The sequence below is a fragment of the Cherax quadricarinatus genome, chromosome 1, assembly GCF_038502225.1.
Source record: "Cherax quadricarinatus isolate ZL_2023a chromosome 1, ASM3850222v1, whole genome shotgun sequence".
Lineage (NCBI taxonomy): Eukaryota > Metazoa > Arthropoda > Malacostraca > Decapoda > Parastacidae > Cherax > Cherax quadricarinatus.
This window is the reverse complement of record NC_091292.1, coordinates 61,727,657-61,745,994: the sequence shown is the minus strand read 5'-3', so window position 1 is coordinate 61,745,994 and position 18,338 is coordinate 61,727,657. Positions and strand designations below refer to the sequence as shown.

Here is an 18,338-nt window from a genome sequence, read left to right as displayed (position 1 = left end):
TTTTTTTGGGGAGATCTAAATGCTAAAGGAGAGACTTGTAGATGATTTAAAAGGCAAGTTTGGAGTGCCCGGGGAAAGTGATAATTTGGGGCCTCCAATTTCATTTTCTATAAAAAGAGGTTTGGTAAAAGGTAATATTTATTTTAAGAATAAGAAAGTAAACAAGTATACGAGGTGAAAATAAATAGTATAAAATACCGACACAATGGAAACAAACACATATGCAGTTTAATGTGATCCTTTATTGACAACGTTTCGCCCACACAGTGGGCTTTTTCAAGTCACAAACAGATCAGTTTGTGACTTGAAAAAGCCCACTGTGTGGGCGAAACGTTGTCAATAAAGGATCGCATTAAACTGCATATGTGTTTGTTTCCAAGTATACGAGGTGTAGTGACGTTTACAATAACAGTAGTTTGCTAGACTGTGTATTGGTTAATGTATGGTTAATAAATAACCTTTTGAATAAGAATGTTTTTCAACAAGGTACCGATAAACCACACCACGGGTGTGGTTTGAACACGCGGTCAGAGAGTCTCAAAACCCGTGGTATGGTTTGTTTGCGATTGTGTCATTACGATCTCGTGAGTTAAGGTACCGATATGTCAGATCATTGGTTAGTAATATCTGTAGCAAGAGTTAGAGGTAGATAAACACTGAATACAAGTAGAATAGTATCAGTGGGCAAGAGAAAAACGAAAGTGAATGAGCTAAATAAGGGGATGTATGTACACCCATTGAAAGAAAGTTGGGCTAAAGTGAGAGAGCGGTTAGTGAAGTCTTGAAGCTTGGTGAGAATGATGTTTATGGCCATGCTAGAGTCAGTGCTGAGGAGAAGAGGAATAAATGGCGAAATGTTTGGTTAAAAAAAATGGTAAGGTAGAAATTATGAACAAATGAAAGGTTTGTACAATATAAACACAAAGCTAGAGTGAACGTAGAGAAAGTTGTTACTCGCAGGTAAAGTGTTAAGCGCATGCTGGCGCTCAGGTTTCCTGATTATTTTTCTCACTGTTGTAACTATTTATATATTGGCAGTTAAGCGTTTTACTGTGATTTCTTCCACAATATTATTGATAATTAGCAAATCACTGGGTATATCTTTCTTTAGCCGCCAAGAGGACAATTACGTAGTAGTCCACATCATGGAACGGATGAGACTTGAACCCATAACATTTGAGTTCTAAAACTCCCAGGCCAGTTGGCTCTAATAAAATTCATCCAATAATTATATTTCTATAGGGAGGTTAGCATGGGCCACCACTGTAACCACAAATGAAGGATTTTATAGATGAATTCCACACTAGCCACGCTGGTGTGGAATTGATCTGTAAGACTTAACTCTCTTTACTTATCTTCTTAGTCAAACCCTTATAGTTCTAGAACCAAAATTATAGAATCACCTCTGAACTTTCCCAAGTTTCTTTTATTGTGATGAGATAAGGGTTCTGTGCTGGTGCTGCAAACTCAAGCACTGGTCTTGCATAGGTCGTGTCCTGCAGTAAACTGATTACCATCTTGTTCCGATTAATGAAGACTATTCTTATAATTATGTATACTATCCTTGTATATGTTGCTAGTGTTCTCGTGTGCATGTGCCTCAGACGAGACCTCGTGTGTAATATCCACCTGCCTAATCCAGTTTCATAACCTTGCATTTTCTAGGGCTAAATTCCAGTAGCCACTTGTTGGACCTTTCGTCGAGCTTATTAAATTCTTCATCCAGCATTTTACAATTCTTTTCTGTTTCTAGTCTCATTAGTTTGCGTTATCCACAAAAAGATATGAAGGGGTTTATCGCAATACGTAAGTCATTCACATAAGTGTAGAGCAGTGATAATCCAAGGACCGACCTCTTCTGTATGTCTGACCATTACGATAGCCTCTCATTGTGATTTTACTGTTTAATTCAATTATCATCCTGGTTACTCCAGCCGTTTTCTAGTTTATATATATATATATATATATATATATATATATATATATATATATATATATATATATATATATATATATATATATATATATATATATATATATATATTTTCTTTTCAACAAGTCGGCCGTCTCCCACCGAGGCAGGGTGACCCAAAAAAGAAAGAAAATCCCCAAAAAGAAAATACTTTCATCATCATTCAACACTTTCACCACACTCACACACTATCACTGCTTTTGCAGAGGTGCTCAGAATACAACAGCTTAGAAGCATATACGTATAAAGATACACAACATATATATATATATATATATATATATATATATATATATATATATATATATATATATATATATATATATATATATATATATACATATAGGTGTGTGTATGTGTTTGACAACGTTGTATGTTTTTTTATCCCGTAGAGCCGTGCGTGTGCAACCTAACGGACTGGGCTGACGGAGAGGCGTCCACGCCGGCGGAGCACACAGCAGTCCGACGAGATGACTCACGCGACGTGTCTGCCGTATCCGCCGTGCACGCCCACACCCGCGCCTACATGGGTGTGGTGATCGGATTCGTTGTAGGCGTGTTCTTGCTAGTGGCCGCCGGCCTGCTCATCTACGTTCGTCGCCTGCGCAAAAAGAAATCCTCCCCTCACGTTCTGAAGAGTCCTCTCTCCGACACGACCAGCGTGGCGCTAGACATGAAGTCGCTACGAATGGTCTCGAGTTTTTCTGGTGCGGGAGCCGCCATGTACGGCCCCGTAGCGGTGCCTGACGAAGAGGGTTCCCTCTACCACGAGCCCTACAAGACCCCGCTCTTCAGCGCCTCCGAGTACAGCGTGGCTACCATCGGCCGCCACCTGAGCGACTACAGCAAGGGCGGCACCGCCACTCCCGCCCGCCAGAGTGCCGCCAGCAGCGGTGTTGTGGGTGGAGAGTATGCTGTGCCCATCCTCTCCACCCCTCCCCCGCCCTTCAACACCAACGCCTCTACGCCCTTCACCACCACGCCCATCAGCGCTCCGCCCACGCCCTTCTCCCACGCCACCACACCGCATTCAGCCACCTCCACCCCCTTCAGGTCAGTCTCAGAGACACAGTCACCTGATGCATCTTTGAAGGGCGGAGATGATCTGATCCGAGAAACTGAAGCTACCCTCCACTTACTTGGATCAAACCTGGTTACCCTCCACTTTGCATTGTTACATGACACTCATATATCAAATATATTTATATGGATTGACAGTCATCGTATTGATTTACACACTCATCTTGATTTACACAATCACATTGATTTACAGTCACATTGATTTACACAGTCACGTTGATGTACACAATCACATTGATTCACAGTCACATTGATTTAGTCACACTGATTTACAGTCACACTGATTTACAGTCACATTGATTTACACAGTCACGTTGATGTACACAATCACATTGATTCACAGTCACATGAGTTTACACATAATCACATAAATTTACACATGTAGTCACAGATTTTTGCACTTACTGTCACATGGATTAACACACGTTTACACCTAAATTTACACATTTATTAACACTGGCTTTTCCCCCGTCCCGCCCACAGCAGTTCTGCGCCCGCCCCGCCCACCACCCTGCCGCCCAGCGGCTTCCCCTCCCTCATGCGACTGTGCCCCGCCCCGCCCCCGCCACCCGTGCCGCCCCCACCAGAGAAGTACCTCACCCCACCCGTCGTCTGCAAGGTACTGTGTACTGGTTCATCTTGGTACGCCTGTGTTGGTGTACTCACCTAGGTGTGGTTGCTGGGGTCGAGTCATAGCTCCTGTGTGTGTGTGTGTGTGTATGTACGTATGGGTGGATGTGTGCTCACTTGGTTGAATGCCTCTGCGTATGGATGGATGTATACGTATGAGGTGGATGTGTGTAAGGGTGAAAGGAGTGGTGTACATGATAACGAATGTACGTACATATAAGTTTATGTACGTGTGAGCTTGTGTAAGTGCATGTAAATTGCAACTGCTTCCACAAGGTCAGTTTGAAGAGGGGGCGCCGCCCCTTGAGGTCCTTCCAGATCTGAAAATCTTTGCCACAACCTTCTGGCGTACTTGGTCTCCCTCATAGTTCAACGTTAGTTCTCATCTGTCTTCACCTGTCTTCCAGTCTCCTCCCATCGCTCTCGTGAAGACAACGGAGCATCATAAGAACATGGGAGAGAAGAAACACTGCAGGAGGCCTATTGGCCCATGCGAGGCAGGTCCAAATACCCAACCGGCCCAAGCCAATGCCCCACAGTATGTTAACGAGACAATATACAGTTTATGGCACTTTGTTGAGATGTTTCGGACATTTCTCAGTGTGATGTGAGAATTGATACAGTTAATAAGTAAAATACATGTGCAAAACGATGTAATCAGTCCTTCGAAGACTAACACTTCCTCTTATTTCTCCTTCTCCTGTCTTCTTTCCTCCTTTATCAATCATTACTACCTCTTCCCACCCCCCTTTCAAGTGCCTTTTTTCTCCTGTTCTCCGCTATCAGTATTCTTTACCATTTTCTCTGCCTCTTCAGAGAGAACTTAACTATATATCCAAGTTGTCTTCAGCATTGTGTCTGAATCCGCCTGATTTCAGGTCTTTCAGTGGCCATCAACATTCTTCTCTTCTTCAACTCCTCCATCTTTTCATTATCTATGGAATTATTCTTTTAATTCTTCTTCACCTTATCAGGTACAAGAATTTTCTCTGATTTCAATTTGTGTGTGTGTATGTGTATGTATGTGTATGTGTGTGTGTGTGTGTGTGTGTGTGTGTGTGTGTGTGTGTGTGTGTGTGTGTGTGTGTGTGTGTGTGTGTACGTAGTTACCTAATTGTACTCACCTAACTGTGGGTACAGGGGTCAATACTCAGCTCCTGGCCCTTTCTGTGTTCCATCTCTGGAACATCCTGTCTCTGTTCACCTTATCTATTCCTCGCAGTATTTTGTATGTCGTTATCATGTGTGTATGTATGTGTGTGTGTGTGTGAGAGAGAGAGAGAGAGAGAGAGAGAGAGAGAGAGAGAGAGAGAGAGAGAGAGAGAGAGAGAGAGAGAGAGAGAGAGAGAGAGAGATTAAAATTTTTATAATAGAATTAAAATTTGTAATAAATATTAAGATCCAATTATTCCGACAAGATTTTTCACATTACAAATTATTAACCTCAATATTCTGCAGTCTGTTCTCTCTACCATCATCCAAACCTGTTTTTTTTTTAATTATTAATAATTATTTATACATTCATACAGTGTTGATTCTCTAGTTCAATGGTTATTCTTGTTTTTAGGTCTAACAGGTAAGTAAAACTGACAAGTATTTCAATATTATCTTTGTAATATCTTCGTGGTGAGGAAATTTGCTTATTTCGTTCGTATGAGAGGGATTATTTTCTCAGTTCTCTGGATCAAAGTTAATTATCTTTAATTCTTAATGGAATGTATGATTACCGCACTTTAAGGTCTTCCATTTGTCAATATTTTCTTCGTAATAGCTGTAAGACGTAGTTTTGTCGTAGAATGTGGTTTAAATGGTCGTGTATTGCGTGTTTCGTGCTTGAAACAACAGTAATTTTGGTGAATTACGACGACCAAAACAGAAGCATCTTGGATCCAAATGTCGCACTTCTGACGAGAATTAATATGCACGTCTCAGATGGTTCAATCTCTATATTGGTAGTGGTGGTGGTGGTGGTAGTGGTAGTGGTGGTGGTAGTGTTGGTGGTAGTGGTGGTGGTAGTGGTGGTGGTAGTGGTGGTGGTAGTGGTGGTGGTAGTGGTAGTGGTAGTGTTGGTGGTAGTGGTGGTGGTAGTGGTGGTGGTAGCGGTGGTGGTAGTGGTGGTAGTGGTGGTGGTAGTGGTGGTAGTGGTGGTGGTAGTGGTGGTGGTGGTGGTGGTGGTGGTGGTGGTGGTGGTGGTGGTGGTAGTGGTGGTGGTAGTGGTAGTGGTGGTGGTAGTGGTGGTGGTATTGGTGGTGGTAGTGGTGGTGGTGGTTGTGAGAAGAGAGACTAGTGGAGGTGTGAGAGGAGAGAGAAGCTGCTACCATAGCAACCAGACATAACACGTGCAACCATAGAAACATTGCTTCAGCTTCCTTCACGTTGCATCCTCATCCATCACCTTACCTCCATAACACCACCACCACACAACCTCCATCACCACATCTACCATAACCACCACCTCCGTCACTATAACTATAACCCCGCCCCTCCATCACCACCACCAATAACAACACAAGTACAATTAAAAGGCCAGTGGCACCTACATGGAAGATGATTACCAATTAATGCTCAATCAAGCAATTTTTTAAGCAAATGCAGAAACCAAACGCAGCTTTTGAGTATTTGTATATTCCCACCACCAGTACGTACAATATTGAAGATCTTGTTGGGTACAACAGAAGAAAATCATTGTAGATACCTTACTTGTATGTAACGTAATAAGAGAGCGAGAGAAAGCGAGAGAGATTGAGAGAGCAACAGTGAATAAGGTCATTCCTAGTGGTTCGTATATTCATAGTCACAATCCAGTATTTGTAAATCAGCTAGAGGCTAGTGAGAGACTGACCCCATAGCTGTGTGTAGATATAAAGTCAAGTAGTGTGGATTTCAATCCCTCACTCTGATTGGTTGATGTTTATAAATGGTGGTTATCCTCGGTATAGGCGCCCTGGCACGGCACTATAAGGCATTAAGCTCCCTGGCACGGCACTATAAGGCATTAAGCTCCCTGGCTCATGGTTGGTTATGGAGGGAAGGTAGAATGTGTTTGTGTGGTGCACGCACAGAGTGATGCACTCGCAACTACCTCCACCACAACCATCACCGCTACTACCACAACCATCCATACCACCAGATTTGTCTGTGTTAACCATTGCACCACAGAGTCGTCAGTGTTGACCACTGTACCACTCTACCAAAAAAGTCGTCAGTGTTGACCACTGTACCACAGAGTCGTCAGTGTTGACCACTGTACCACAGAGTCGTCAGTGTTGACCACTATACCACAGAGTCACCAGTGTTGACCACTGTAACACAGAGTCGTCAGTGTTGACCACTGTACCACAGAATCGTCAGTGTTGACCCTTGTACCACAGAATCGTCAATGTTGACCACTGTACCAAAGAGTCGCCAGTGTTCACCACTGTACTACATAGTCGTCAGTGTTGACCACTGTACCACAGATTTGTCTCTGTTAACCATTGCACCACAGAGTTGTCACTGTTGACCACTTTGCCACAGTTGTCAGTGTTGACCAGTGTTCCACAGAGTTGTCACTGTTGACCACTTTGCCACAGTTGTCAGTGTTGACCAGTGTTCCACAGAGTTGTCAGTGTTGACCACTGTACCGCAGAGTCGTCAGTGTTGACCACAGTACCACAGCCACTACCACAGCCATCCATGCTGTCACAACCATCACAACTACTACCACAACCATCCATACTACTACCACAACCATAACCATCACCATTACTACCACAGTCACTACCATCATCACTAGTTCCTCTACCACAACCACCACACCATCACCACTACCTCCACAATCACCCCCACCACTACCACCTCCAACACCACCACCATTTACATTTACATTTATATAAAAACTAGATATTTCTAACCATGTAAATTTCTCATATTACACATATTTTAGAATTTACAAGTAACCGTAATTATACACGATAAGCTCATTTACACACAAATAAGTATTAGTTTAATTATCATTAAGCACATTTTGCCTAATGCAGTTGTCTAGCAGCTGTGAACTCTGAGGTCAGTTATGATTTTACCTCAGTTTAGTTCACATGCAACTCTGTGGTGGTGGTGGTGGTTGTGGTGGTGGTGGTGGTGATCGTGGTGGTGGTGGTGGTGGTGGTGGTGGTGGTGGTGGTGGTGGTGGTGATCGTGGTGGTGGTGGTGGTGGTGGTGGTGGTGGTGGTGGTGGTGGTGGTGATGGTGGTGGTGGTGGTGGTGGTGGTGGTGGTGGTGGTGGTGGTGATCGTGGTGGTGGTGGTGGTGCTGATGGTGGTGGTGGTGGTGGTGGTGGTGGTGGTGATCGTGGTGGTGGTGGTGGTGGTGGTGGTGGTGGTGGTGGTGGTGGTGGTGGTGGTGATCGTGGTGGTGGTGGTGGTGGTGATGATGGCGGTGGTGGTGATGGTGGTGGTGATGGTGGTGATGCTGGTAGTCGTGGTGGTGGTGGTGACGATGGTGGTGGTGGTGACGATGGTGGTGGTGGTGATGGTGGTGGTGATGGTGGTTGTGATGGTGATAGTGGTGATAGTGGTGGTGGTGATGATGGTGGTAGTGGTGCTAGTGGTGGTGGTGGTGATGATGGTGGTAGTGGTGGTGGTGGTGGTGATGATGGTGGTAGTGGTGCTAATGGTGGTGGTGGTGGTGATGATGGTGGTAGTGGTGCTAATGGTGGTGGTGGTGGTGATGATGGTGGTAGTGGTGCTAATGGTGGTGGTGGTGGTGATGATGGCGGTAGTGGTGCTAGTGGTGGTGGTGATGGTGGTAGTGATGGTGGTGGTGGTGCTAGTGGTGGCGGTTGTGGTGGTGGTGATCGTGGTAGTGGTGGTGGTTATGGTGGTGGTGGTGGGGGTGGTGGGGGTGATGGTGGTGATGGTGGTAGTGGTGGTGATGGTGGTAGTGGTGGTGGTGGTGGTAGTGGTGATGGTGATAGTGGTGGTGGTGATGGTGATAGTGGTGGTGATGGTAGTGGTGATGGTGGTAGTGGTGGTAGTGGTGGTGATGGTGGTAGTGGTGGTGGTGGTGGTGCTAGTGGTGGCGGTTGTGGTGGTGGTGATCGTGGTAGTGGTGGTGGTTATGGTGGTGGTGGTGGGGGTGGTGGGGGTGATGGTGGTGATGGTGGTAGTGGTGGTAGTGGTGGTGATGGTGGTAGTGGTGGTGATGGTGGTAGTGGTGGTGGTGGTGGTAGTGGTGGTAGTGGTGGTGATGGTGGTAGTGGTGGTGATGATGGTAGTGGTGGTGGTGGTGGTAGTGGTGGTAGTGGTGGTGATGGTGGTAGTGGTGGTAGTGGTGGTGATGGTGGTAGTGGTGGTGGTGGTGGTAGTGGTGGTGGTGGTAGTGGTGATGGTGGTAGTGGTGGTGCAGTTTACGCTAGGTCTCACCGTAATACAATATTACTACTGAATGAACGTACAATTTCCCGACGCACTCAACGTATCGTTTAATATCCAAGTTGAATACTTCTTAAAACAGTATACTTATCTGCATAATACAGGGGAGTATTATATAAATACATATCCAAGTTGAATATTTCCCAGTATTACTGTTCACTTAGCAATATAATTCCGGCAATATTTACTTTATTTTACACAATACTTTTAATTACTCAACGAATCATACCATTTTCGTCTGGCAGTATTAAAAACCACCAGCACCACCAACACCACCAACACCACCAACACCAGCACCACCAACACTACCAACACCACCAACACCACCAACACCACCACCACCAAAACCACCAACACCACCAAAACCACCAACACCACCAACACCACCAACACCAGCACCACCAACACTACCAACACCACCAAAACCACCAACACCACCAACACCACCACCACCAACACTACCAACACCACCAAAACCACCAACACCACCAATGCCACCAACACCAATACCACCAACACCACCAACGCCACCACCACCAACACCACCACCACCACTAACACCACCACCACCACCAATACCACCACCACCAACACCACCACCAACACCACCACCATCACCACCAACACCACCACCACCACCAACACCAACAACACCACTAACACCACCACCACCACCAATACCACCAACACCACCAACACCACCACCAACACCACCACCACCACCACCACCACCACCAACACCACCACCACCAACACCACCAACACCACCACCACCACCACCAGCCACACCAACACCACCAACACCACCACCACCACCACCAGCCACACCAACACCACCAACACCACCAACACCACCAGCCACACCAACACCACCAACACCACCAATGCCACCAGCATCACCAACACCCCAACAATAACAATAATAACACAGGAGAAACATGAGATAGATGGTGTTATATTCTCTAATTCCCTCTAACACCTGAGATGGTATTACTCTTCCCAGCTCTCTCCCCAATACTTGGTATTTCACTCTCTCCCCAATAACTGGTATGGCACTCTCTCCCCAATACCTGGAATGGCACTCTCCCCAATACCCGGTATGGCACTCTCTCCCCAATACCTGGTATGGCACTCTCTCCCCAATACCTGGTATGGCACTCTCTCCCCAATACCTGGTATGGCACTCTCTCCCATACCTGGTATGGCACTCTCTCCCCAATACCTGGCATGGCACTCTCTCCCCCATACCTGGTATGGCACTCTCTCCCCAATACCTGGTATGGCACTCTCTCCCCAATACCTGGTATGGCACTCTCTCCCCAACACCTGGTATGGCACTCTCTCCCCAACTCTCTTCAACACCTGGGATGGATATATATATATATATATATATATATATATATATATCTATATATATATATATATATATATATATATCTGATAAGGTTTATCAGATTTAATAGTTTTCTGTATGTTTCTCTGTTCTATGTTATTACATCATATCAGCGTTCTAGGTCTAGAATAACGAACTATTTCTGTAAATTGTCTTCACTTATGTGTCGGTGTTACAGAGGCTGGAGACACCTCAAGATGGAAGAAATCGTAGAAATTAGAAGAACGGTAGAGTGCGCAGGAGAGCACGTAAAGCCACTTGTTACAAAAAACGCGATTCTAAAAGCTTAGAGATCTCCAGTGAATACTAGAAAGGACTGCCCTTCTAGCATCCAGCCTGTTACTGGGTTTTCGTAACAAGTAGTCAGTATCCTTGTCCAATTATCCATTAAAATTCAGTATGATTCAATAGTGCTTCAGGATTACAACTGGTAGGCTACTAACTAGAGAAATTAAAATTTAATAAATTTATTAAGTCTAAGTTGTCTAGGCGTATATCAAATTAAATTAAATTAATCACGGTAATTAAAATAATATCACTTCTCTCGTATACAATAGTATTGTGCTGAAAGCACATATCACATTTATAATTCTTAAGTACCGTCTGGTACATTAACATTTAATAAGATATTACAAATATGTACAAGTAAGCTTGTGTGTATGTGTTTAAGTGCTCTAAGTAGTTCGCTATGTCTCAAGACTCGACTAGACTTAAACAAGTGACTGACAAAGTCCTCAAATAAACTAAGTTCTTGACCAACTGGCAATCAGAACAGTCTGCTTGAACAATAAAAAGAATGCTAAGCCCAATAGCAATATATTCACGATTTAGCTATTATCGCAAATATAAGCAGTATAAAATTATATGAAAAGATAATAATTATATATATACATAATAATCATTGCAACCCATTCAGGGGTTGCAACACCCCCCCCCCCCCCAACACGACAAACGGTCGCACTAGGAGTTGCATTAATGTCTTTCACATTACTGATTACTCAGGTTAATACAATTTAATATAAACATTAATCAGAGTCACTCTTGTGCCAAGCACTTCTATAATTTCACAGCGTCTATACACTAAGATATGCCCCTAGTACTAGGGCAGTACACAGTATCGTATCTCTGCATTCTCGTGATTATGTACATCAGTGTAGAGACAGGATAGCGTACACAAGCCTGACACGATGAGGCTCGATCATAATAGAGGAGAATGCATTCCACTCTTAAGTAGTGGTTGTGGAATGCTATGCAGTATGGACATCTGAGTATGAAACAGCTTAAGGTGTGTAGTGAGGAAGGGGGTCTGCGGCAGGAGAGTGTTGCGCCACGCTGTACATCGCCCACACGACACTACCCACTCAACACTCAGCTTGTCTCCTCACACACATCATTACTGTGAATATATAAATATAATAATTAGACATGAGTATACATAGTTAATATGGGCTGGAGGGATTAAGTTACTTTACTGAATTTGACATAGCAAGTAACAAAAGGTATTTGGGCATAAAATTACGTAAATTTTAAATGGGGAAGTGCCCAAATACACGTCAAAATGTTCCAAGGACACCACAAGAGCTAGAGCCTCTTTCTCAATAGTGGCATAATTTTTCTGGTGTCGTGTAAGCTTAGATGAATAGTAACATATAGAATGGAGAATGTCAGTGGATGTTGACTGTTGGAGCAGCACAACACCCACTGCATAGCCACTCGCATCTATATGTAAAAAGAAGGGAAGATTGAAATTTGGACTCAACGCTGGAGCAGAGGAAAGCAGATGCTTCAACCTTTTGAACGAGTCTGAACAATCTCTAGTCTAGGTGAACTGAACTTTGCTACTAGTAAACACAGTGAGAAGTGTAGGTGGAGTGTGCGCTGGCTTACCTGTCACTTGACACACGTGGCAACGTCTCACATGATCAGCTACTGTTTCCTTCATCTTTGGTCAAGTAAAATGTTTTGCCAGTTTACCGAGTGTCTTCTTGACACCCAAATGTCCTCCAATGGGACTATTGTGAGCAAAATCAATGGCTTGTTCACGAAATGTAACTGGTAACACTACGAGATGCTTGACTGTGGTGGAAACACTATCAGCTGACAACTTACATGTATTTTTCTCCAGTACTCCGTTACTATAATAGTAACAATTATCGAGATCCTTTGCTTCACTCTCAGTAACTGCTATATCTCTAAGTCTTTCCAGTGACTGATCAACAAACTGATCCTTGATTAAATCATCATGAGTTAGAAATTTAACGTCAGTTGTGTCCTGACTAGGTTGATGACCGGGGGGAGTCAATGTTAATGATCCTGGGCGCAGAGTGTCACTAAACAACATATTCAAGCCCAAATCATTGTCATCCACTAACTCAACAAGAGACAAGGATGGTTATTGAATCTTTGACATAGTTCTAGTAATTGCACTGAGAGGAAATAAAATAGGCTTCTCTCTACAAGCTTCAATGGCATAATTATCATCAGTGTTATTATCATTCACAAGTGGTTCTTTACATATACCAGCATGAAGGATATCATTCCCTATCAACAAGTCCACTGACCTGATGGGAAATACACCACTGGATATTCCCACTGAAATATAACCAGTATAATAGCTTGTTTCAATGTAAACTTTGTGCAAAGGTACTTTTATAACTGCCCCTCCATAGGCTTCTAACAATACATCTATTTTGCAATAGGTATCATCAGTTATGGGCAGTACATCTTCTCTTAATAACGTGAGATAACTGCCAGTGTCTCTGAAAGTAATTATCTCAGTTAGATGTGATTCGTCAAATCCTACTTTACCTCTCGAAAAGTAAGGACTCATCGCTGAACGAATCTTTTCGTCAGATGCACTCTCTGACGGTAGTCATCTATCCTGAGTAACATTATCTAAAACACTAGGATCAGAAGTATTACTAGGATTTTGGTGCCTTTGTTGCTTTGAAGAGGATACGACTTGTGTGGGGGCGCCAGCCGCACGACTGTTTCTCGTATCTCTTTCTAACTTATAGCAGTACTCTCTAGCATGTCCTTTTCTGTTACAATAGGTACATTTAACTTTCTTCTTCTCGATATCAGATTTCTGTCTAGCCACAGAGACATATTCAGGATTGCAAGTTTTCCTGGTAAAGGTACGAGAAGTTACAGTAGCAGGTACATCAGGCCGGCAATGAGCAGCTGATTTAGGTTGCCAACTTCTAGGACAACTTTTAGTTACCTTGTTTCTGTGTGTTTTAGTACGTACAAGTTTTTGGGAAATCTCGTAATTGTCTGCTAATGCTGCAGTTTCCAGAATATCCGAGGTAGTATGATCGATCAGATATTCTTGTATGTCAGCAGACATACAGTTGTTAAACTCTTCGTGTAGTAACAACTGAACAAGGCTGTCGTAGTTGTTACACTTGGCAGATCTACACCACCTCTCAAATGCAACTTTTTCTCACGAGCAAACTCTACACAAGTTTGATCTTGTCGTCGTTGTAACGTACGAAATGCACGTTGATAACTTACAGGCAACAAGTTATATGTCTCAAGAATAGTTTGACAGCGTCATAACTAATGTACTTGGCAAATGGTAAAGCAGCAGTACAAGTTTGAGCTCTTCCTGTCAAAACTGTGTGCAACAAGGTAGCCCAGTGCTTACGTGGCCAGTTCATAGCACGTGCCTGGTTCTCAAACACATCAAAATAGGTGTCTAAGTCACTCTCAAAAAACTTAGGAACCATGGATGCAGCTTTCTGCACATTAAATGTGTCCTGTGATCTATCAGTCTGTTGTCTTCCCAGACGAACATTTTCTCTCTGGAAATCTTCTCCGTTCAATTTCCTCTGAGCCTCTATTTGTGCAGTCTGCAACATAATGAGGCATTCAAACCTCTCAAACTGTTCCTGAGAGATAGGACCAGTAGGTAATGGAGGAGTAGGGAAATTAACGTGGTCTGGACGGTCCTTAGGTCGGACACTTCGTCCAGCCGTCCCTTGAAAGTCTAGATCTGGTCTAGGATAAGTAGATACAGGTGTAGCATACACTGTACTAGCATGTGACTGAGTCATACTATCAGTTATACTCTGTACTATTTATTGTGTCAGTGAGGGAAGGAGTGAGCGAGAACTGAGCTACACTAGGCTCAGACACTTCTGCCTTAGTTGCTCTTTCTTCTACTTCATCAAATAGAGTCATACTTCCTAATTGTTACACTAGGCTTTCTGAATCTGAATCATAATCAGACATCTCTGTATGAGCAGGAAACAATATATCTTTAACGCTCTGACAGTTTCTGCGGTGTAATTCCTGTTATACGTCACACCGAGATATTTGGCTACTCGCCAACAAGTCTGCAGTTTTAATGTACTTAACTCAGACAAAGTCAGAGTATCAATTAACTGTTTCACTTTGGCATACATCACGAAAATAAGTGTACTACGAGAGAGTGATTATGGGAAACTATAATCCTAATAGGAATTTTAGTGTTGGATATCTTAGAGTTAGAACTCAAACAGTATTTCCATCTCCTTGGATCAAGAGACTCAGTCAGGTACATACATCCACCTAGTATATTGTACAAGACTAAACTCAAAGTCTTCAGATTAGGAAAGTACTCAAAGTGTTTGATCATAGAATTACTAGTATGTCAAACTGGACAATTTCTCCAACACCTTGGATCAAGAGCCTCCCGGACAGGTCCCCATTTGTTACAAAAAACGCGATTCTAAAAGCTTAGAGATCTCCAGTGAATACTAGGAAGGACTGCTCTTCTAGCATCCAGCCTGTTACTGGGTTTTCGTAACAAGTAGTCAGTATCCTTGTCCAATTATCCATTAAAATTCAGTATGATTCAATAGTGCTTCAGGATTACAACTGGTAGGCTACTAACTAGAGAAATTAAAATTTAATAAATTTATTAAGTCTTTAAGTTGTCTAGGCATATATTAAATTAAATTAAATTAATCACAGTAATTAAAATAATATCACTTCTCTCGTATACAATAGTATTGTGCTGAAAGCACATATCACATTTATAATTCTTAAGTACCGTCTGGTACATTAACATTTAATAAGATATTACAAATATGTACAAGTAAGCTTGTGTGTATGTGTTTAAGTGCTCTAAGTAGTTCGCTGTGTCTCAAGACTCGACTAGACTTAAACAAGTGACTGACAAAGTCCTCAAATAAACTAAGTTCTTGACCAACTGGCAATCAGAACAGTCTGCTTGAACAATAAAAAGAATGCTAAGCCCAATAGCAATATAACAAGCAACTGCGACACAGAATCAGGAACAAGGAGATAATATAACGACACTAAGTAGGGACCATCTGCAGATCCACCACCAAAGTCACAAAACTCCCATACTACTGAATCTAAGTTCAGCATAAGAAAATCCCCGACTGTGATAATACACAGATACCAGTACAAGTTAGGTCAGAAGCTACAGTTCAGGCCCTGAGTTGCTCAGAGTGTCTATGCGACACACAACCTCAGTACAACGTCGAAAATCACCAAGTCTATACAATGTTCTGTGAACAGAGTTCTACAGAACTAACAAGAATAATGAGACAGACAATCTGTCCAACCACCCAGCAAGGTGAGGACACCCCCCCCCCTCGATCACGTGATAGCTCCGTGGACAGCTGTCGCCCAGCAAGAAGCCGGCAGTCTAACGAGCCACAAGCGATAATTACAGTAGTTAGACAATCAAGACTTGAACTGAGCACATAATATGTTACATCCTACCTAACCACATAACTACGTCAAATAATATTATAAAGCAATATATTCACGATTTAGCTATTATCGCAAATATAAGCAGTATAAAATAATATGAAAAGATAATAATTATATATATACATAATAATCATTGCAACCCATTCAGGGGTTGCAACACCACTGACAAATTTCCCGATAACTGGTAGGCATTTCGGAGGTATAAGTCACCTAACCAAACTTGAATCATAGTGAAACAAGGACTTGAGGCCTAAAACAATGATTGGGGGAACACCGCCACAGAGCGAAGTATACGCGGACTGAAACATAATGGACATGATGATGAAATAACAGAAAAGTCGTGTAAAATAATGGAAAGTAGACAGAGCAGAAGGGAGGGTAACACGTAGAGGAACCCAACCCTCCGGAACCCTCCAACGCAATTCTACTTAAATTCAAACGTTGAAACTCGAGAACAACTGTATTCTCCCTTCACTCTCCCCCACACCCATAAACCTTAACCTCTCTTCTCCCCTCCCCTCCCCTCCCCTCCCTTCCCAGCAGCTAGTAACGCAACCATCGCTGGCACACTTACCATAGTATCCGGTCTGCTATTATTATGGGAGCTCTAAACCCATAGTAGCCATGCAGTGCCTGTGACAATGAGAGAGACAACGAGGTTCGAGCTATGGAGAGGGAGGGCAGGTTTAGTGCCTTGTATCAAAAGCCCGTCAAGGGGCGTGGGTATACGGAGTATACCCACGCCCAAGCCATGAACATTCAATCATGGCCACACCCTTATACAAAAATCCAGATTCTCCAGTGCCATCCTTCGCTTCCCAACCCCACAACACAAACACTCTGGTGTCGCCGCCATCCATTATAATTACCTCTCTTCCCAAAATAATTTCACTCACAGCAGCCAAATCAACTAATGCGAAGACTTTACCCCTTCATACGAACTCCCGAGGAATTACCAGTAAGTCAGGACATCACAGAACTGGAGGTTAGGAAATAGTACAAAAACATACTTATTATCATATAAGAATATTAAAATAAACAGAGGTAATGTCAGAGATCACAGCCCTCAGAGCAATTATTTTAATTGAAACAATAACTGAAGCAATATTCCTACCAGGATATCGAGTACTGAGGACAAAAAAGGAGATAGACGCAGAGAAAAAATGGTACAGTAACTGCAAATCGGTCGGGTTTCGAGAGATTGAGATAGAAAATATACGCGAGCCAAATGCTTACAAAACGAGCTAAGAGGAATGATCTGTGACCAGAGACTGAAGAACGCTAAACCTTAGAACACTGGGAACACATCATTCCTATGTATAATATATCCAAACAGGTCAAACAAAGACGGACGTTTGAAAAGAGGGGACAAAGGGCAAGGAGGCCTAAAGGAACGCTCAAGAAGTATTTATAACCCAGAGATTTTAGAAGTTACTTTTGCAGCCAGAGAGAAGATAAGAAATGGCACGACCCGATTGATGTGGAGAAGGAAGCGGATTTCGTACAAAGGATAGATGTGACAAGGCCACGTAACTGATTGGCGGGGTCAGGAGCCAACAATCAACTCCTGCAACTACAACTATGTAAGCACAACCATGCGAGTACAACTTAGTAAATATACACAACCAAACCTGCAGTATAATATATCATGGTATTATGACAGGAGCGCTCTCCTCCTGCAAACAATAACACAAATCACTTTCTCTCGCACTTTCCGGATTTATACAATAAAAATGTGAAATTTTCTCTACTGTTTACAAACAGAAAACAGTTGATCACTGACAGGTACGTGTATACACACCTGATCATTGACTGGTACGTGTACACACAGCTGACCACTGACAAGTACGTGTTCACACAGCTGATCACTGACAAGTACGTGTACACACAGCTGATCACTGACAAGTACGTGTACACACAGCTGATCACTGACAAGTACGTGTACACACAGCTGATCACTGACAAGTACGTGTACACACAGCTGATCACTGGCAAGTACGTGTACACACAGCTGACCACTGAGTGAACACAGCTGATGATGGTACACAAAGAGACAGCGTCAACACTGTCTCTTCACTACAAGTTGGAACTCAACAAACGGAGTTACGAGGCGCTTCTCTCA

General features: G+C 43.1%; 1 protein-coding gene across 1 annotated transcript in view; it reads left to right on the top strand.

Moving 5' to 3' along the window:
- Nucleotides 1–18,338, top strand: part of LOC128688293 (discoidin domain-containing receptor 2) — a 243,482-nt gene that overhangs the window by 122,107 nt on the left and 103,037 nt on the right. Inside the window, exons 5-6 of the mRNA XM_070085909.1 lie at nucleotides 2,365–3,025; nucleotides 3,536–3,671. Coding sequence (XP_069942010.1) covers nucleotides 2,365–3,025; nucleotides 3,536–3,671 — 797 coding nt within the window. The remainder of the gene's footprint in view (nucleotides 1–2,364; nucleotides 3,026–3,535; nucleotides 3,672–18,338) is intronic.